This window comes from Rana temporaria, chromosome 12, assembly GCF_905171775.1.
Source record: "Rana temporaria chromosome 12, aRanTem1.1, whole genome shotgun sequence".
NCBI lineage: Eukaryota > Metazoa > Chordata > Amphibia > Anura > Ranidae > Rana > Rana temporaria.
The window spans coordinates 77,490,496-77,512,799 of record NC_053500.1 but is presented as its reverse complement, the minus strand read 5'-3'; the positions used below and the strand labels follow the sequence as shown (position 1 = coordinate 77,512,799).

Here is a 22,304-nt window from a genome sequence, read left to right as displayed (position 1 = left end):
ATCATTTGTCACAGTCAGTTTATCCATAAATGATCCTGCTTCTATAAAAAAAACTATATTATATGTACTGTATACCATCCCATCTGTTATATAATGCTGTGTGTCCCAGTGCCTGTGCTGTATAAAAACAATGCCAATTTCTACCTTATCTCAGAGCGTCTCTCAGCACTCACGTGACTAATCGGCTCTCTGCCCTTCTCCTCCTCCTGGCTGACGTCAGTGGGAGTTCTCATTCTCTCCAGCTATAGCTGTCGGGTGGGGGGAGGAGAGAGCCGAGGAGGTAGATAAGGCAGAAATCAGCATATTTTTCTACAGCACAGGCACTAAGACACATGGTGTTGTATAACAGATGAGATGGAATACATATGATAGAGTGGCTTAACAACCACTTTAATGCATAGAATGCATTAACCAATTAAGGACCGCCTCCTGCACATATACGTCGGCAGAATGGCACGTGCCCGAAGCTCTGGGACCACGGGACTCGTGGACCCGATCACCGCTGGAGTCCCGCGATCGGTCCCCAGAGCTGAAGAATGGGGAGAGCCGTGTGTAAACACGGCTTCCCCGTTCTTCACTGTGGCGGCAGCATCGATCGTGTCATCCCTTTTATAGGGGAACACAATCGATGATGTCACACCTACAGCCACACCCCCCTACAGTTGTAAACACACATAACCCCATCAGCGCCCCCTTGTGGTTAACTCCCAAACTGCAATTGTCATTTTCACAATAAACAATGCATTTTAAATGCATTTTTTGCTGTGAAAATTACAATGGTCCCAAAAATGTGTCAAAATTGTCCGAAGTGTCCGCCATAATGTCGCAGTCACGAAAAAAATCGCTGATCGCCACCATTAGTAGTAAAAAAAAAAAAATTATAAAAATGCAATAAAACTATCCCCTATTTTGTAAGCGCTATAAATTTTGCGCAAACCAACCGATAAACGCTTACTGCGATTTTTTTTACCAAAAATAGGTAGAAGAATACGTATCGGCCTAAACATTTTTTTTATATATTTTTGGGGGATATTTATTATAGCAAAAAGTAAAAAATATTGAATTTTTTTCAAAATTGTCGCCCTATTTCTTGTTTATAGCGCAAAAAATTAAAACCGGAAAGGTGATAAAATACCACCAAAAGAAAGCTCTATTTGTGGGAAAAAAAGGACGCCAATTTTGTTTGGGAGCCACGCCGCACGACCGCGAAATTGTCAGTTAAAGCGACGCAGTGCCGAATCGCAAAAAGGGGCAAAGTCCTTTAGCTGCATTTTGGTCCGGGTCTTAAGTGGTTAATATCAAAATCCTTCTGCCATTACCATCATTTTAAACTTATGGCTAAAGTTCCACTTTAACCACTAGACTACCGCCCGCCGTCAAATGACGATGGGACGATAAGCCTCTCATTCTGGGAGGACGTCATTTGGAACTGGCAGGTGGTACTGGTTGGCAGTGGCACTGGCTGGCAGATGGCATCGATTGGCACTGGCTGGTGGTGGCACTGGCTGGTTTCACACTGAGCCCAGTGTAACTGTGTGTGAAACTGACAAGTAACAGAGACGAGAGAGAGCTGTTAGAATTGAGCTTGATGTGGGGGTGGAGGTGGAGCAGATATATTACACCAGCCAGTGACTGGGCTGCTTAAGAAAGGGGGCGGGGCCACATACACGTAGCGGCCCGCATAGATACCATCCCATTGGCTGGTGTTTGATGGCTGCTGGGTCCCGCCCACCCCCAACATCAAGCTCAATTTCTGACAGCTCCTCTCTGTTACTTGTCAGTTTCACACACTCAGCGCGACGCTTGATGCTTGCCAGAGCCGCTGATGACAAGGGAGGAGGAACGGTGGCCAGTGTTAAATATCGGCCTAAATTTTGATAATAAATCGGCCGAAGCTGATTTATCAAAAATAGCCAAATATCGGCCGATATATTGGTCGACCTCTAATGGGGACACCGATCGGTCACCTCCCCCAGTCAGTCCCCTTCCTCTACAGTTAGAATCACTCACTAGGGTACACATTTAACCCCTTGATCGCAACCTAGTGTTAACCCCTTCCCTGCCAATCATATTTACACAGTAATCAGTGCATATTTATAGCACTGCTCGCTGTATAAAATGTGAATAGTCCTAAAATATAGTGTCAAAAGTGTTCGCCACAATATCGCAGTCACGATAAAAATGACCGATTGCCGCCATTACTAGAAAAAAAAAATGCTATAAATCTATCCCCTATTTTGTAGCCGCAATAACTATTGCGCAAACCAATCAATATATGCGTATTGTGATTTTTTTTTACCAAAAATATGTAGAAGAATACATATCGGCCAAAACTTGAGAAATAGTTTTTAGATATATTTTTAGGGAATATTTATTATAGCAAAAAGTAAAAAATATTGCTTCTTTTTCCAAATTTTCGCTCTTTTGTTTATAGCGCAAAAAAAAAAACCGCAGAGCTGATCAAATGCCACCAAAAGAAAGCTCTATCTGTGGGGGAAAAAAAGAAAAAGGGATTTTTAATAACAGCTTACCTGTAAAATCCTTTTCTCGTAGTACATCACGGGACACAGAGCAGCATAGCCATTACATATGGGTTATATAGTGCACCTTCAGGTGATGGACACTGGCACTCTCCGACAGGAAGTTCCCTCCCTATATAACCCCCACCCATAGTGGGAGTACCTCAGTTTTGTAGCAAGCAATATGCATCCCAAAATTCCCCATAAGAGGGGTGGGAGCTCTGTGTCCCGTGATGTACTACAAGAAAAGGATTTTACAGGTAAGCTGTTATTAAAAATCCCTTTTTCTTTATCGTACATCACGGGACACAGAGCAGCATAGCCATTACATATGGGATGTCCCCAAGCAATGCAAATGAGGGGAGGGAAGCAACCAGGCAAAGAAAAAAACAGCGGGTGCCATAGGACAAGAGGATCCTATACTGCGGCCTGCAGAACCGCCTGCCCGAAGGCTGAATCAGCGTTCCTCCTAACGTCCATTTGATAAAATTTAGCAAACGTATGAACCGACGACCAGGTCGCTGCCTTGCAGACTTGGGCCATGGAGACCTGGTGATACGCTGCCCAAGAGGCGCTCACAGCTCTTGTGGAATGAGCCTTGATCGACAAAGGCGGGCTCTTCCCCTTCAGGCCGTAGGCCTGTATAATCACTTGTCTAATCCACTTGGAAATGGTGGCTTTAGACGCTGCCTGACCTTTCTTAGATCCTTCCGGCAGAATAAATAAGACTTCAGTCTTGCGAATCTGGGCTGTGGCCTTTAAATAAATCTTAACGGCCCTGACCACATCTAAGGAATGCAGGAGTCTCTCCTTCTTTGAGGAAGGTTTAGGAAAAAAAGATGGAAGAATCAAGTCCTGATTCAAATGAAAGCTAGATACCACCTTCGGAAGAAAGGACGGATGTGGCCGAAGAACGACCCTGTCCTTATGTACAATCAAATAAGGCGTCTTGCATGACAAGGCTGCCAGTTCTGATACCCTTCTGGCGGAAGCCATAGCGACCAGAAAAACTAGTTTCCTAGTCAACAAGACCAGCGGGATTTCAGACAGTGGTTCAAAGGGCTGACCTTGTAAGGCCGACAGAACCAAATTTAGATCCCAAGGATACAGGGGAGCTTTAATTGGAGGGTTAATCCGAATAACCCCTTGCAAAAAAGATTTCATTAAGGAGTGAGAGGCCAGAGGTCTCTGAAAGAAAATCGATAGGGCCGAGACCTGTCCCTTGACTGTGCTAACCGCCAGACCCTTTTCTACTCCTAATTGTAGGAATTCCAAGATTCTCCCAATGACATACTTGCGGGGATGCCATTTCTTAGCCTCGCACCATGTAATGTAAGCCTTCCACACCCTATAGTATATAAGCCTAGAGACTGGCTTTCTTGCATTAATCAGGGTGGGAATGACCCGGCCGGAGAGGCCCCTGTTCCTAAGAATTAGGGATTCAGCCGCCAGGCCGTCAAATTTAGGGCCTGTAAGGCAGGATGGAAGAACGGTCCTTGTGAGAGGAGGTCCAGCCGTAACGGGAGGACCCAAGGTTCTTCTACTTCCATCCTTATTATTAAGGAGTACCAAGGCCTCCGGGGCCACGCGGGGGCTACTAGAATCGTTGGCTTGTGCTCCACCTGAATTCTGAGAAGAAGACGGGGCAGCATCCGTAACGGAGGGAAGGCGTAGATCAGTGCAAACTGATGCCAAGGACATACCAGGGCGTCCGTCCCGTAGGCCAATGGATCCCTTGTCCGAGACACAAACCTGGTAAATTTCGCATTGAATCTGGAGGCCATTATGTCCACCTCCGGGACTCCCCATCTCTGGCAGATGGCCTGAAATACTTCGGGATGGAGGGACCATTCTCCCGGAGACATCTGTTGGCGGCTGAGGAAATCCGCCTGCCAATTGTCCACCCCGGGGATAAACACTGCTGAGATGCAGGGAACATGGGTCTCTGCCCAAGCAAAGATCCGGTCCACCTCCTTCTGGGCTGCTTGACTTCTGGTGCCGCCCTGGTGGTTTATGTAGGCCACAGCCGTGGCGTTGTCGGACTGTATCCTCACAGGGGAGTCCTGTAATACATCAGTCCATGCAACTAGAGCCAACCGGGCTGCTCGTATTTCCAGAACATTTATCGATAGAACCGATTCTGCTCTCGACCACTTCCCTTGCTGGGTCAATCCTTCCAGAACTGCGCCCCACCCCAATAGACTCGCGTCTGTAGTCACAATCCTCCATGAAATGGGACTGAACGACCTTCCCTTCAAAAGGTTTTGTGGGACCAGCCACCAGCACAGACTCTGACAAGCTGCCTGTGACAGGGATATGGGAAGATCCAGGGCCTGGATTCTCTTGTCCCAGGCTGCGAGAATTGCTCTCTGCAGTTTTCGAGAGTGGATTTGGGCGTAGGGCACCGCCTCGAAGGTGGCCACTAGCTTTCCCAAGAGGCGCATACACAGGCGAACTGTTGGCCTTGCGCTGCTTAGAACCACCTGGACCAATTCCCTTATAGAATCCACCTTGGACTGGGGAAGAAAGACCTTCTGCTGCATAGTATCTAGAATTAATCCAAGATACTCCAACCTTCTTGTGGGCTGCAAGGCCGACTTGTCCTGATTTAGAACCCAACCAAGGGATTCTAGATAATTTACCACTAAGCAAACTGCCTGATTTAGGCTGGCTGCTGAGAGATCGACGACTAGTAGATCGTCTAGATAAGCCATAACCAGGATCCCCTGGGATCTTAGGTTGGCCAACACCGGGGCCAAAATTTTGGTGAAGACCCGGGGAGCCGTGGCTAGCCCGAAGGGCAAGGCCATGAATTGAAAATGCCGATGGCCCAGGGCAAACCGGAAAAACCGCATTGGACTGAGGAGCTTTTAAGGAACCAAGGGAGGATACGGTAGCCTGAGGTTCAGGCAGGGGTAATTTAAATGCCGTCCGTACCATGTCCGCTAGGGACTGGATCCATAGCTTCTCTGCCTGAGAGGCTGAGAACGGTTCCTCTATTGTGGATTCCTCCGAACCCTGTTCCAGGGGGTCGTCCCCCTGCTCCGCCAAGAAATCTATTTCTTCTTGGGAAAGGACCTCCTCATCTGGAGAGTCAACCCTAGGGGAAGGGGACCTAGTCCGTTTTTTCCCGGGTAATGAGGCGGCTAATAAAGCAGTCATCCTCCGCTCAAATCCACCCAAGGTGGCGGCTAACATCTCCTCCGTAACAAAGGAGGGAGTTGGTTGGGTAGGGCCAGCCGTAGCACCTAGCAACCCCAATGGCTCAACTGGGGCAACGACCTCTGGTCTGTCCGGGGAGGAAGGCACTGCAGAGGCCTGGCCAAGATCCTCCGAACCCGATGGGGAACCCTTCTGCTTTTTTGTAGCTTTAGCATTTTTGGTGCTTCCCGCGCCCTTAGGAGCCATCTTTACAAAACCCAAGGTACTCCGCTAAACACAACCGACTGTTTTAATCAGCAGAGAAAAAAAACACTCCTTGAAAAAAAGTGTAAAAAAATTAATAGGTTAGGTTTACTGTTAAATAATTAAACTTCCCATAACCTAATGAAGATGGACAATACAATGCCCCAAGGGCTTGTAACTCACACTAAATGAGCTAAGTAAAGCCACCTTTTATGCTGGTCTGGGATAGAGCCGTGGGTAGCAAGGCTCAGACTGCTGCAAGTACACCGGCCTTTAATAAAGAATTGAGCCGCAGGCTCTACAGAAAAGTGTACTTCACCAAAATCACCACCGGGTGTCACTCTCCCTCTGAAAACTACTAGGTGTTCCAACCCTCTGCTTTCGAGCAGCCAACAGCGCCGCTGCTCCGTGTCCCACGGCGACCCAGCTCTACTGCCAGCCTAATATAGGCTCCCAGAGCAGGAAGAGGGAACGCCCCGAAACTCCGCCTCCCCCACGCAGCGTCGCCGCGTCTATTTACACCGTGCTCGCGCGCGCGCCCGTTCCGGACGCTGCTGGAGGAAGCAGGGACACACGTGGAGCTGCAGGGGAGAGACACCCGAACAGGTTTACCGGGGAACACATGTAGCTGCGCGGATGGTAAGACCTCCATACTACAAAAGTGCCCCCCCTAGCGCAATAGCAGCTATTTCCTTTAAACCTTATGGTCATGCAGCCGTCTACCAGAACCAGCCAGGGGAACCATTAATGGGTACATAGAGACCATCCTGTCAATCAGACTTTGTGGAATGAGGCGCCCATGCACAGAGGCATAAAGTGGGCTAAACCCAGAGTCCCCTGTGGGGGCCTGCTGACAAACCAAGTTCCGCAGGCCCCCTCTTACCTTCTCCACGCCGCAGGGTATTGCCATGCAAGAGGCCCAATCTTCCCCCTAAAACGTGGGTATCGTCATAGACCTTCAGGGACCGGGGTCCAGATTAGGAACACCACACTCCTGGACCTATATAGCACTGCTGGCAACAGGAATTACTTGGTTGCAGGAAACCAGTCCTGGAACCCAGAGTCCAGCTCTCACAAAGGAGAAGCGTTATAGGCAAAACCCCCTCCAGGACCTGGGGGCCCGGGTACCGTCCACTTTGGCTATGAAGCACCTTGGACGGATCCGGTCGGCTTGCCCTGGTCCAGAGGACAACTATAGGCAGAGCTCTTCAATGTGCACCAACACCTAAGACACTGGCGAAAAAACTGAGGTACTCCCACTATGGGTGGGGGTTATATAGGGAGGGAACTTCCTGTCGGAGAGTGCCAGTGTCCATCACCTGAAGGTGCACTATATAACCCATATGTAATGGCTATGCTGCTCTGTGTCCCGTGATGTACGATAAAGAAATTACGTTTATTTGGATACAGTGTTGCATGACCGCGCAATTGTCATTCAAAGTGTGACAGCGCTGAAAGCTGAAAAATGGCTTGGGCAGGAAGTGTGAAAGTGCCCAGTATTGAGGTGGTTAAAGCGTGATTTCCCCCGGGATTTTATTTTTTTTAAAAGTCAGCAGCTACAGACACTGTAGCTGCTGACTTTTGATAAGGACACTTACCTGTCCTAGGCGACCGGAATGATGAGGGCCCCCCGCCATGCCGATCCGGATCATTGCAGGTCCCGCGCCGCCATCCTCAGTAAGGGAAACAGGCAGTGAAGCTTGCGGCTTTCCTACTGCACATGCGAATGGGCGGCTGCTCTCTGGGATGCACACAGTTCCCAGAAGGCAGCGCGCCCCATTCACAAGAAGGAGTATGTGGAAAAAGACCCACCGCGGATAAGGCAGATTAGGAACATCCGCATAGCAACAGGTATTTTGGGTGAGTATATTAAAGCGGAGGTTCACCCCATACACTTTTTCCCCTTAGATTGATGCTCGTTTTGTCTAGGGGAATCGGCTAGTTGTTTTAAAATATGAGCAGTACTTACGGTTTACGAGATGCATCCTTTCCGTCGCTTCCGGGTATGGGCTGCGGGACTGGGCGTTCCTATTTTGATTGACAGTCTTCCGAGAGGCTTCCGACGGTCGCATCCATCGCGTCACGATTTTCCGAAAGAAGCCGAACGTCGGTGCGCAGGCGCAGTATAGAGCCGCACCGACGTTCGGCTTTTTTCGGCTACTAGTGACGCGATGGATGCGACCGTTGGAAGCCTCTCGGAAGACTGTCAATCAAGAAGGAACGCCCACTCCCGAAGACCCATACCCGGAAGCGACGGAGAAGATGCATCTCGAAAACGGGTAAGTACTGCTCATATTTTAAAACAACTAGCCGATTCCCCTAGACAAAACGAGCAGGAATCTAAGGGGAAAAGAGAAAAAAATAAATAAATGGGTGAACTCCCGCTTTAAAAATAAAAAAAGAAATTCAATTTTTTGGCGCATTTTCCGGCAATTTTTTTTTTTTCAGGGTGGGTCTCCACTTTAAAATCACGAATCAAATATGTAAAAACACATATTTAAAAATATGATGCAAAGTAGCACACAAACTGATATTCGAGAAGTAAATCGAACTGTAGGAAACATAAGACTTGTCCATACCACCCAAATTTTTTGCTTTATTCAAAAAATGTAATCTTTATGTTGTGAGCAATGGATCTTTTGTATTCCTGTTCTTGTTGCTCATCTTCAGAAAAATGTATAATTCAATTAAAGTGAACTAAAGTCTCACTTTTTTCGTTAAAAATAACAAACATGTTATACTAACCTGCTCTGTGCAGTGGTTTTGCACAGAGCAGCCCAGATCCATCTCTTCTTGCGTCCCTCCCTCCTTCCTGTTGAGTGACCCCATAGCAGGTAGCTTTCTATGGGGGTATCTGAGCCGAGGCTTCCTGTATCCATTCAAACACAAAGCCGCGGCACAGTCCCGCCTCTTTTTTACCTCATCAGCTCTCTGACAGCAGCGGGAGCCAATGAAGAGGGGAGTCCTGGACAGCTGAATCTCTCGTGAAACAGCGCTGGATCTATATGGACCACAGGTAAGTATTAGGGGGGCTGCTGCACACAGAAGGTATTTTATCTTAATGCCGAGAATGTATCAAAATAAAAAACCTTCTGCCTTTACAACCACTTTAATGTCAACTTCTGTATGTTTATACATACATACATACATGTTATCGATTATTTTCATCATCGATTAATCGCCCAGTAACATAATGGGGTTAAAAAAACTAAAGTTAGCCCTTTTATAGTGCAAAAGGGCAAATCGCTACTGTAAATATCACTTTCACTGTCCCACAGTAAAAAAATGAACGCCTTACAGTAGTTATTATTTGCTCTTTTTGTACTTATTTTTGTTTTTTTAACCCCATTGTGTTACTAAACATCTCAGGCCTGGGTTCACACCTCTGTTTTTGGTGCTTTTTTTCAGAAACACACTACAGTTCATTTACATGTTTTCCTATGGGACACATTCACTTCCATGATTTTTTTTCAGCTGCTGCATATTTGTAAAAGGCAAGGACTTTTTAACGCAAAACGGTGCCATTTTGTTTGTTTTTTGTTCAATATACTTCAATGGAGAAGCTGCAGAAAAGCATGTAATGTGTTTTTGCTGCAATTTTTGTTTCCTAATCTGCCCAACAACAAATTGGAAAAAAAAAATGTAAAAATGCATTATTATTATTTTTTTGGGCTATTATCAGATTAATCGAAACAATAATCGGCCAACTAATCGATTATGAAAATAATCGTTAGTTGCAGCTATAATATATATATATATATATATATATATATATATATATATATATATATATATACACACACACACACACACACATACACATACATATATACACACATACATATATATATAAAATCATCCAATCTAATTAAGAAGAAAATTATAGTTTGAGGTTAAAATACCTTTTAGTAACTTCTTTCTTGCACATGGGGCATTGGGCTCGGCCTTTCTTTTTTCTGCCAAGAAGTTGCAACATGCAAAACCTGTGCAAAGCATTCAGTGTGAAAAAAAAAAAAGTTTGTATTAGAGACAATGGATAAAACAGATAGAACCAATGAGCTCTGCAAAATATTACCTGCAAAATATATGATCACATCTGGTAGCAACAGGCTCCTTCATTAGGTCCAAGCTGTTAAAAATAAAAGATAAAACTTAATTTCTCCATTGAAGCTGGACTTGGGAATGTCAGTGACTGCTGAAGAGGATATAACTTAAAGTGTCACTAAACATCACATCATAAAAAAAAAAAACATCAATTAATGCTGCTTCCTTTTTCGGTATTTTGCAAATAACCTGGTTGATCCTGCTGTTCTCTATCTCCATCTTCTGTCCCAATTCAGCTAGGAATTTTTCAGCTGTGGTGGCAGTTTTGCACATGCTTAGTTTTCAGTGAGTTACTATGCTGCGCACATCTGAGCAGCCCATGTGAATATCACATGTGGGCGTATACACAGTGCTAAAAGACAGCTTACTCCTTCATGTCCACTAACCAGCTAAACACAATGGGAGCGGGATATTACAGCTTAATTGATGGAGGCTTCACCCTCCTCTTATTCTGGGACACAGGCAGGAGGGACGTGACTCAGCCTGTGACTGGCAGAAATCTGCCCACACCATGTTATTGCTAAAAAATATTTAAGATTTTATTTCAAATATACATTTGTATGACAATTTAAAAGTTTATCGATATTAAGTATTTATTTTAACTCTGGATTCCAAAAGGCTGTATATTTTTATTTTTAACATGTGACCAGCAGCAGAGGACCAGAAGCTCCTTCTGCTTATGTTTACCTATAGACAGGCTGGGAAACAGCTTGGTCATGTCACAGCTGTATATTGATTAAAAAGAAAGGTACTTAAAAGTTTTTTTATTAATATATATCTTTATCTTTTATCCGAGTACATCAGAAATGGGATAGGATGGAAAACAGGTGTCAGGGCGAAGCAGTTAATAGCAAAGGGGAGTTAAGAGATGTGGACTTGGGACAAAGATACAATTTGGTAATTTCCGAATTTAGAACCTATTGAGGGATGAATGAGGTCCACTAAAGGTTGGGAGATTTTTCCAGATGAAAACATGTACTAGAGGAAAGGGGGGGGGGGTTGCTTTAGGTAAGAGAGGTAGGGAAGCTTCTTCTCCATTAGAGCAGCTTCAGTTATAACAGAACCCAGTAAATTTGTTCCTATGAGGCTTCCCATTGGGGGTTAGGGGTCCTGGACAACTAGAATAAAAAAAACAAGGTTGGACCCCTTCTCCCTCACATTCTTAACCACTTGCCACTTACACCCCCTTCCTAACCAGGCCACTTTTCAGCTTTCAGCACTGTCACACTTTGAATCACATTGACAGTCATTCAACACGGTACCCATATGAAATTTGTGTCCTTTTATCACACAAATAGAGCTTTCTTTTGGTGGTATTTTTTGCTCTAAAATAACAAGACCAAAAATTGTGTTACAATTTTTTTTTTTTATTGTTTTTGTTTGTTATATAATTTTACACATTTTTACAGTTTTTTTTCAGAATTTTTGGCCAAAAGTTATACTGCTACATATTTTTGGTAAAAATAACCCCAATCAGTGTATATTATTTGTTCTTTTTCAGGCCGGGTTCACACCTATGCAAATTGGTTGCGACTTAAACCACATCCAATTCGCATAACATTGATTTCAATGAGGCTGGTTCACATATGTGCGATGCATTCGCACTGCACATTGCCGAAAAAACGTGTGCGTTTTCTAGGCATTGCGGTGCGGCTCAGGTGCGAATTCAGGCCCATTATCTTCTATGGGCATGCATCTAATTCGCAGATGTGTTCATTTCTCTTCAGGATTTCTCTCATTCACCTCAATACACTTCCCCACTCCCCCTCCCCGGTCTCCAAATTCGCAGCTAAAAACGGAGCTGATCTGCTGAACAATTCTCTTATCTCTCTGCAGAGAGAAGAGAGCTGAAATTCGCACCGCACTAGTGTGAATCCGGCCTGAAGGTTACAGAGTCTACAAGCTATGGTGCCAATCATTGAAAATGGATTACACCTGATGGTCTATCTCACTTAGGCCGGGTTCACACTGGTGCGACAAACGCTCCAACATTGGGAGCTCATGTCGCATGATGGGTGAAAATCAATGTTTCTCTATGGGAGCCGTCTTAACTGGTCCGACACATGTCGGTCCGACTTTGAAAATGCTCCCTGCACTACTTTGGTCCAACTTTGATCCTACTTCAGTCCATTGAATATTGTATCAAAGTCGGATCAAAGTCAGAACGCCATCTTACATGCGACTTGTGCTATGCTGATCTTGAGAGGGAACTCCAAATTTTTAATAAAAAAACAGCATTAGTTCCCCCTCTAAGAGCATACCAGGCCCAGGGTCTGGTAAGGATTTTAAGGGGAACCCCTATGCCAAAAAAACGGCATGGGGGTCCCCTCAAAATCCATACCAGACCCTTATCCGAGCAAGCAGCACCGCTGGCCAGGAAAGGGGGTGGAGACGAGCGAGCGCTCCCCTTCCTGAACCGTACCAGGCGGCATGCCCTCAACATGGGGGGGTGGGTGCTTTGAGGCAGGGGGGCACCCTGTGGACCCCCCCACCCAAAAACACCCTGTCGCTATATTGATGAGGACAAGGGCCTCTTCCCGACAACCCTGGCCGTTGGTTGTCGGGGTCTGCAGACGGGGGGCTTATCGGAACCCAGGAGCCCCCTTTAAAAAAGGAGGCCATCCGATCCTGACCCCCACCCTATGTGAATAAGTATGGGGTAAACTCAAACAAGCCTGGTATGCTCTTGGAGGGGGAACCCATGCCGTTTTTTTATTTAAAATTTGGAGTGGAGTTCCCCCTCAAATTCATACCAAATACAGTGCCTGGTATTGGCGGGGATCCAAGTCGGATCTCCGTTCATTGAAAGTCTGACGTATGTCGGCTTCAAGTCGCAGGGGAAAGTCGGATCCAAAAGTAGGACGAGTGTCATGTCACACTAGTGTGAACCCAGCCTTAGGCGCCTTTCACATGTGCGGATCCATTATCAGACATCCGCTTGCTCAGCAGGGATCGCTCCATTGATCCCCGCTGAGCCGGCTGATGACTAGTACGTCTCTGCACAGACAAGTCAGATCTCCGCTCTCCTCTATGGGGGGGGGGGGGGGGAAATCGGATGAAAACAAACCATCTGTCTGTTTTCATCCGATCCACCAGACGAATGCAAAGTAGGGTTTGCATCCGTCACACTTTAGCGGAGAGGATCGGATCGGGGCTGAGCGGATGTCAGCGGACATGTCACAGCTGACAACCGACGCTCCATAGTGGTACATGGAGTGCCCGTTCAGGTCCGCCTGAAAAAAACTGACAGGCGGATCTGAATGTGTGAAAGGGGTCTAACAAGCCAGGACAATACAAATATCCCACAAATGATCCCTTTTTAGAAAATAGACATTCCAAGGTAGTAAAGGCATGGTGAGTTTTTTCCCAGAATTCTTTGTAAAATGAAGATAATTTTCTTCACAAAATTGTCATATTAAAGCGGAGTTCCACCCTGAATTTTTTTTGTTACACCAAAAATCTTAAAAAAAAAAAAAAAAAAAAAAAAAAAAATGTACTTACCCTAAATAGCTGTTGCTATGCGGAAGTGCAGAATCTGCCTCTTCATCTTCCGCAGTAGATTCTCTTCCTCGGTTTCTTCTTGTGAATGGGGCGCGCTGCATTCTGCTCGCACATGCGCAGTAGGAAACGGGTAGTGAAGCCGCACGGCTTCACTGTCTGTTTCCCTTACTGTGGATGGTGGCGATTGGAGCTGACAGGATGGAGGATCGGCCTCGGCGGGGGCCGACATTGCTGGTGACTAGGACGGGTAAGTATCCTTATTAAAAGTCAGCAGCTACAGTGTTAGTAGCTGCTGACTTTTTTTTTAAATTTATTTAATTTTTTTTGAATGGACCTCCGCTTTAACAGGTTATTTCTCTCACATGGCATATGCATACTTGCAACTACACCCCAAAACACATTCTGCTACTCCTAAACATGTCGATACCACGTGTGAGACTTTCAGAGCCTAGCCACATACAGAGGCCCAACATGCAGGGAGCACAAATTACACATCTAATTCCTTAACTACCTATTACAATTTTGAAGGCCCTGGAGCACCAGGACAATGAAAATGCCCACAAAATTACCCCATTTTGGAAAGCAAACACTAACACATAATCTTTTTTTTTTTTTTTTTACACAAAGTTGTCCAGGATATTTCTAACATAGCATGTACATACCAAAAATGACACCCCAAAATACATTCTGCTACACCTATGGCAATACCACGTGTAAAACTTTTACACAACCTGCCCACATAGAGAGGCCCAAAATGCAGGGAGCACTGTCAGGTGTTCCAGACACATAAATTATACATCTAATTTCTAGACTACCGATTACACTTTTGTGAGGCACTGTAGTGGCACTGATGAGAATGGTGATGACACTAATGTAGCACTGTCATGGCGCTGATGGGGCACCGATGAGCACTGTCATGGCACTGATGGGGCACCGATGAGCACTGTCATGGCGCTGATGGGGCACCAATGAGCGCTGATGGGGCACCGATGAGCACTGTCATGGCGCTGATGGGGCACCGATGAGCACGGTCATGGCGCTGATGGGGCACCGATGAGCACGGTCATGGCGCTGATGGGGCACCGATGAGCACGGTCATGGCGCTGATGGGGCACCGATGAGCACGGTCATGGCGCTGATGGGGCACCGATGAGCACGGTCATGGCGCTGATGGGGCACCGATGAGCACTGTCATGGCACTGATGGGGCACCGATGAGCGCTGATGGGGCACTGATGGGGCACCGATGAGCGCTGATGGGGCACCGATGAGCACTGTCATGGCGCTGATGGGGCACCGATGAGCGCTGATGGGGCACTGATGGGGCACCGATGAGCGCTGATGGGGCACCGATGAGCGCTGATGGGGCACCGATGAGCACTGTCATGGCGCTGATGGGGCACCGATGAGCACTGTCATGGCGCTGATGGGGCACCGATGAGCACTGTCATGGCGCCGAAGAGCACTGTCATGGCGCCGAAGAGCACTGTCATGGCGCCGAAGAGCACTGTCATGGCGCCGAAGAGCACTGTCATGGCGCCGAAGAGCACTGTCATGGCGCCGAAGAGCACTGTCATGGCGCCGAAGAGCACTGTCATGGCGCCGAAGAGCACTGTCATGGCGCCGAAGAGCACTGTCATGGCACGGAAGAGAACTGTCATGGCACGGAAGAGAACTGTCATGGCACGGAAGAGAACTGTCATGGCACGGAAGAGAACTGTCATGGCACGGAAGAGAACTGTCATGGCACGGAAGAGAACTGTCATGGCACGGAAGAGAACTGTCATGGCACGGAAGAGAACTGTCATGGCACGGAAGAGAACTGTCATGGCACGGAAGAGCACTGTCATGGCACGGAAGAGCACTGTCATGGCACGGAAGAGCACTGTCATGGCACGGAAGAGCACTGTCATGGCACTGATGGGGCACAAATGAGCACTGTGATGGCACTCCAAGTCCAGCCCACTCATGCTGCTGTACTGTCTCCCTCCTTTCCTCACATGCTGTATCGATCGGTGTGAGGAGAGAGCTGAACCAGACAGGACGCCGGGTTTGTTGACAAAGTGATCGCTCCGTCATTGGTCAGAGCGAGCATGTGATAAAGGGCTGCTGTGATTGACCATTTACCCCAATCTGTGATGCGCTGGGTCCAGACCCAGCCATTACTGACACTCCCAGCAGCACTCCCCGAGGGGGGCGCAAGACGCACAAGCACAGGAGAACATCAATAGATACCCTCCCAGAACGAGCCTTGCCAGCGCGGTCGGCAAGTGGTTTAAGGGGAGTTCCAGCCTTTTAGTGTTTATAATGTTTCTAATGTATGTCGATGATACGTTGCTAGCAGATTCAGGCCCATCTCTGCATACTGCACCCTGCACAATCAAAAAATTTGGGATATTTTCAGGATTGAAAATCAATTGGGACAAGTCTCAAATCCTTCCCATCGACAGCTTCCCACCCCCGGAATCCTAAACCAGATTACCCCTACATAGAGTTAATGTCATTAAATACCTAGGGGTTAAAATATCTAGGTCCCCAGCAGACTACATTTCCCTTAATATAGAACCCCTTATCTCCCTCATTAAAACCAAAGTAAGGAACTGGTCCCGACTTCCACTTGGAATCTGGGGCCACATAAATGTAATTAAAATGGTCTTACTCCCTAAGATACTGTATGTTTTGTGACATACCCCAGAATATCTACCCTTGAATCATTTCAAATCTATGGAGGCCCTTCTCAAGCCCTTTGTGTGGGGAGCCAACAGACACAAATTAACATGGCAAACTCTCAAGAACCCAACTGATCTTGGCGAAACGACTCTCCCTGACTTCAATCTATATTACATTGCAACACAACTGTCACAGCTGTTTCACTTGCATAAGACAGACAGAGAGAGATTCCCCACCTTCTTATGTCCAAAGTGGGCACAGCACACCAAAAACTCGATATATGCAATAGCATCAGGCTCGGGAGGGGCGGAACCGGGGACAAATAGGCATACCATGTTAAATCACTACAGGAAAATGTTCCAAATCGGTACTCCACAATACGACGACTACACACCACTATGGCATAATCTCCCGAGTTTACTAAAATACAGGATACAAGGACATGGTCCACAAAGGGGGGTATTTTATCTCCATGACCTCATAGAAAACAGACGTCAGAGGAATTTACACTTCAAAACCGAAAGTTTTTTAGATTTTTTTCAACTCCGCAACGCGACATAATGGCAATTTCCTGACTGTCCCACATCCCACGCCCAATGTAATTATGGCAGTAATTAACCACTTGCTTACTGGGCACATATACCCCCTTCCTGCCCAGGTGAAATTTCAGCTTCCGGCACTGCGTCGCTTTAACTGACAATTGCGAGGTCGTGTGACAAGATTAATACTGCAATCCACTCCCTTCCGTCCAGCAAAACTCCAGGACTTGACGGGCTCCCCACTGGATGGTAAAATACTTATGCTGATCTTTAGGTCCCTTAATTACTTTACACTGGAGGTGGGTGGTCTTCCGCCCTCTATACTAGTGACGCTTATAGTAGTGCTGCCAAAACCTGGAAAATAAATTGTAGTGCAATTCTTACCACCCAATTTCTTTGCTGACCTACGATGTTAAGATTTTGGCTAAATGGCTTTTTGTTTGTTTAAATAAATTCTTTCGCTTGTACATCCTGATCGTCAAGTTTTATGCCAGGCAAGAATATGTTTGACAATATTAGACGACTTTATCGTCATATTTATGGGGCAAAGTGGGCTGGTGTTGGCCCTGGATATCATAAAGACGTTTGACACCGTTAAGTGGTCTTTTTTTTTTTTGTGGAAAACACTGTCCACATTTGGCTTGGCCCCCCCCCCCCTCCCCGATTATTAAATGTGTTCAACTGCTTTATACTAATCGGGACATCTCTCCTATTATCTCTCTCCGTCGTGGTAACTGACAGGGTTGCCTCATTTCACCTCTTATTTGCCCTGGTCATTGAAATGTTGGCCATTTCCATGAGAAACACTCCGCTGGTTAGTGGCATCTACGGGGGCCTGCCGGAGGGAAAAAAGTTTCCCTTGCCGATGAAGCCTTGGTTTTATCTAGATGATGCTGCATCTTCCTTCCAGGGGCTCATGCAGGTGGTGGAGGATTTTGGAGTGGTCTCGGGTATTAAGATTGGATGGGACAAAAATCGGTAGCATTCACCATGCCTTTGCTTATGAGTATTTACAATCTTATAAATTACAGGTATTGTTTATGTTTAATTACCTGGGGATTCATGTTTCCGACAACGAGTTCCTAAATATTTCCCCCGTACTGACCAATATGGAAGTGAAGCCCTGTGCATGGTCTACCCCTTCATCTTATTGGGTGTATAAATATAATTTAAGAAAAAAATTCTCCCCAAGCTGCTTTAAATTCCCAGAGCTTTTCCCATCTCTCTCCCTGAATGACTGTCAAAGTATTAATTCCCTTATATCTTTATTTGGAACAATTCCCATCCACAATTTGCTAGGGCCTCCCTTCAGACATCCACTTCGCTTGGCAGCCTGGCCAGTCCTAATTTCTACCCATATGTTTAGAATTGATTTTACCCAGATGCTCCAAACCCCTGTACCAACCTCATGTCAGCTCTTAAGGGATCATTTAGGCCTCATGCACACTGGACGTTAAAATAACTTTATAAAAAACGCCAGTAGCTTTGCAGTGAGTTTTTCAACTTTTTTCAACAGCGTTTTTTAGCGTTTATTAGGGTCTTTAGGGTTTTTCCGCTTTAGCGGTTTTTAGCATTTTTTTGGGTGAAGAAAAATGTATTATTTTTTCGATGGATGAAAAACGTTAAAAAATGCCGGCGAGTGACGCTTTTGAGCGTTTATCAACGTTCGAGCGTTTTTACAGCTGAAAAACATCTCTCAGAACCCACAAAACGCCACTGCCCAAAACTGCTGATGGACACATAGGAACTGCATGGACAGATAAAATAACATGGAGAGTTTATTGACTGTAGGAAAAAAAAAATCTACTGCCAAAAACAGCTGCTGTAAAAACGTCCAAAAACGGCCAGTGTGCATGAGGCCTTAGGGGGCTCAGGGATGATTTTAAATACACACCAATACTGTATATCTCCGCAAAATTAACAATGAGAAAAATGTTTTCCAATTCTCTATTACAAGTTCTGGTATAAAATGTTTGAGCGACATCTAGTGGCAACATTTTGTGGTTACCGAAATCATTTTTTTTTAACTATGAAAGTACTTTTAAAGTGCAAAGTCATTTCAACAGATGGTTGTTGGCTGCCATGTCATAAGGCTAATTTGCAAGAAGACACCTTTTCTAACCAGAAGGGGAATAAATTATAGAAACATTAAGTATTTGGTAGAAAATAGCAAACCAGTTAAATGTAAGTTCTACACAAGACCATAAATGACAATATGATGTCAGTACTGTATTCTGATGAGTGGCAGACATCTATAACCTCCTGCTGGATTGTAGGATTTACATGTCCATCCTAGCTTCTCATATTATTAAAAAGGAGATGTAGGACCAAAGCTAGTTTGCCCCTACTTCTACTGTAGGTCACAGGAGTGCACTTAGTTCTGCACTCCTGTGACCCATGTTCAGCCATGAAAAACTGCTGTGCACTACTTTTGCACAGCAGTTTTTCATGATCCTGGAAATCGGTGTGACAGGTCAGTCTTTTTTTATTTTCTTAAGATCAGGGATGACTTTCATGTATTGTAAATCTGCAACTTAAAGAGGAAATCAAGCCTAACACTAACTATTCTTAAAAGTTCCCTCCTCCTATTTATTCTGCCTTCCCTGTGTAAAATAGATCTGCATACTTACCTTTTTTAGTCCCCTTGTGTCCGGTCGCAAGATCCTGCAGTCCTGGCTCCCCTGTGTCAGTGAGCAGCTGTAGAGTGATGTCCTGCTATGAGTAAGGCCATAGTGGCCGAAACGCATTAACATTGTTTTACTGGATGTACTTGTGCAGCCAATAAAGATTTTCAATGTTTGTGTCCACCAAGGTGCCAGCTTATATCTATCAATGTTAAGAAAAATGTCCCCATACGTTTATAAAAAAAAAAGAGATTTTTAATACAGCTTACCTGTAAAATCTTTTTCTTGGAGTACATCACGGGACACAGAGCGGCATTCATTACTATATGGGTTATATGGAGTACCTTCAGGTGTAGACACTGGCAATCTCAAACAGGAAATGCCCCTCCCTATATAACCCCCTCCCATAGGAGGAGTACCTCAGTTTTGTAGCAAGCAGTATGCCTCCCAAAATGGTCCTCAAAAAAGAGGGGTGGGAGCTCTGTGTCCCGTGATGTACTCCAAGAAAAAGATTTTACAGGTAAGCTGTATTAAAAATCTCTTTTTCTTTATCGTTACATCACGGGACACAGAGCGGCATTCATTACTATATGGGATGTCCCAAAGCAATGCTTACAATGAGGGGAGGGAGAACATCTCCAAGACAAAAGGATTTAATTTAGAGATATACTCAAATCATAATAAATCCAACTTAGTTGAGAAAAATAATTTTAAATTTTAAATTTAACTCAAAAAAGAGGAGCCCCCGGAATCCGAGGGTCTCAAACTGCAGCCTGCAGCACTGCCTGCCCGAAGGCAGTATCAGTATTCCTTCTTACGTCCAACTTGTAGAATTTTGTAAACGTGTGGACAGAAGACCGGGTTGCCGCCTTGCAAACTTGAGCCATAGAGATCTGGTGGTGTGCTGCCCAGGAGGCGCCCATGGCTCTAGTAGAATGAGCCTTTAATGATACTGGAGGAGGCAACCCTTTCAAGCCGTAGGCCTGAGTGATTAATTGCTTAATCCACCTAGAAATGGTGGACTTTGCAGCTGCCTGCCCCTTCTTGGGCCCCTCCGGTAGAATGAACAGCACATCTGTTTTCCGGATCTTCTTTGTAGCTTTAAGATAGGCCTTCATGGCCCTGACAATATCCAAGGTATGCAGCAACCCTTCCTTTCTGGAAGTAGGTTTAGGGAAGAAGGATGGTAATACCAAATCCTGGTTCAAATGAAAACTGGATATGACCTTCGGTAGGAAGGAAGGATGAGGGCGGAGAACGACCCTGTCCTTATGAAAAACAAGATATGGTTCCTTACAGGATAAGGCCGCTAGCTCCGAAACTCTTCTTGCGGAAACTATGGCAACCAAAAATACTAACTTCCTTGTCAGTAGAACCAAAGGAATTTCAGCCAACGGCTCAAACGGTTGTTTCTGTAAACTTGACAGAACAAGATTTAAATCCCACGGACAAAGCGGGGATTTAACTGGAGGTCTAATACGTAAGACCCCTTGAAGGAAGGTCTTAACCAGCGAGTGGGTGGCCAGCGGCCGCTGAAACCACACTGACAGAGCAGAAATCTGTCCTTTGATTGTGCTTAATGCCAATCCTTTATCCACTCCTAGCTGGAGAAAACTTAATACTCTATCGATGGTAAATTTGCGAGAAAAGCCATCGCTTGGACTCACACCAGCCTACATAGGCCTTCCAGACCCTGTAATAAATCACCCTAGAGACCGGTTTCCTGGCTCTGATTAGGGTAGAGACTACTTTCTGAGACAGACCTCTACCCCTGAGAATCAGGGATTCAGCTTCCAGGCCGTCAAATTTAGATGCCGTAAGGCAGGGTGGAGGATCGGACCTTGCGATAGCAGGTCTGGCCGTAGAGGAAGAGTCCAAGGGTCTCCCACTACCATCTTTAGGATGAGTGAGTACCATGCCCTTCTGGGCCATGCTGGAGCTACCAGGATGACTGGTATGTGTTCCACCCGGATCCTGCGCAGCAGGCGGGGTAGTAACTGGAGCGGGGGAAACGCATAAAGAAGTTTGAACTGATGCCAAGGGCAAACCAACGCATCGGTTCCGCAGGCCATCGGATCCCTTGAGCGGGATATGAACCTGTCTAGTTTCTTGTTGAGTCTCGATGCCATGATATCCACGTCCGGCACTCCCCATCTTTGGCAGAGTGCTTGAAAGACTTGTGGATGCAGAGACCATTCCCCCGGCCATAGAGTCTGGCGGCTTAAGAAGTCCGCCTGAAAGTTGTCCACTCCTGGAATGAATATTGCCGATATGCAGGGCACATGCGCCTCTGCCCATAGGAGAATCAAGCTCACCTCTCTCTGAGCGGCTTGACTCCTGGTTCCCCCTTGGTGATTTATGTATGCCACGGCCGTGGCATTGTCTGATTGAATTCTCACCGGGAACCCCTGCAATTTTGACGTCCAAGCCCTGAGGGCTAGTCGAGCAGCTCTGAGCTCCAAGATGTTGATGGGCAACTGCTTCTCTGGCTTTGCCCAAGTACCTTGGCGAGTGCAACCATCCAAAATTGCTCCCCAGCCCGTCAGGCTGGCGTCTGTGGTCACTATCTTCCAAGCCACTGGGCTGAAAGACTTCCCCTTCAGTAGATTCTGAGGGTCTAACCACCAACACAGACTTTGTCGGACTCTTGATAAGAGCGGCAACGGGATATCCAAGGCCTGTGGCCTTCTGCTCCATGCTGACAGGATGGCTGCCTGTAGGATGCGAGTGTGGCTCTGGGCGTATGGTACCGCCTCGAACGTGGCCACCATCTTGCCTAGTAACCTCATACATAGGCGAATAGTCGGTTCTTTCTTGCTTAGAACCAGTAGGATTAATTCCTTGATGGCTTTTACCTTCCTCAGAGGTAGGAACACTCCTTGTTGTTCTGTGTCTAATCTCATGCCGAGATATTCCAACTGCCTTGTGGGCTGGAAAGCTGAC

General features: G+C 46.1%; 1 protein-coding gene across 1 annotated transcript in view; it reads right to left on the bottom strand.

The window, feature by feature from the left end:
* BRCA1 (BRCA1 DNA repair associated) overlaps positions 1–22,304 on the bottom strand; it is a 290,350-nt gene that overhangs the window by 250,051 nt on the left and 17,995 nt on the right. Inside the window, exons 3-4 of the mRNA XM_040331227.1 lie at positions 10,000–10,053; positions 9,827–9,907 (exon numbers count right to left, since the gene is read on the bottom strand). Of these exons, the coding sequence (XP_040187161.1) occupies positions 9,827–9,907; positions 10,000–10,053 (135 nt within the window). The remainder of the gene's footprint in view (positions 1–9,826; positions 9,908–9,999; positions 10,054–22,304) is intronic.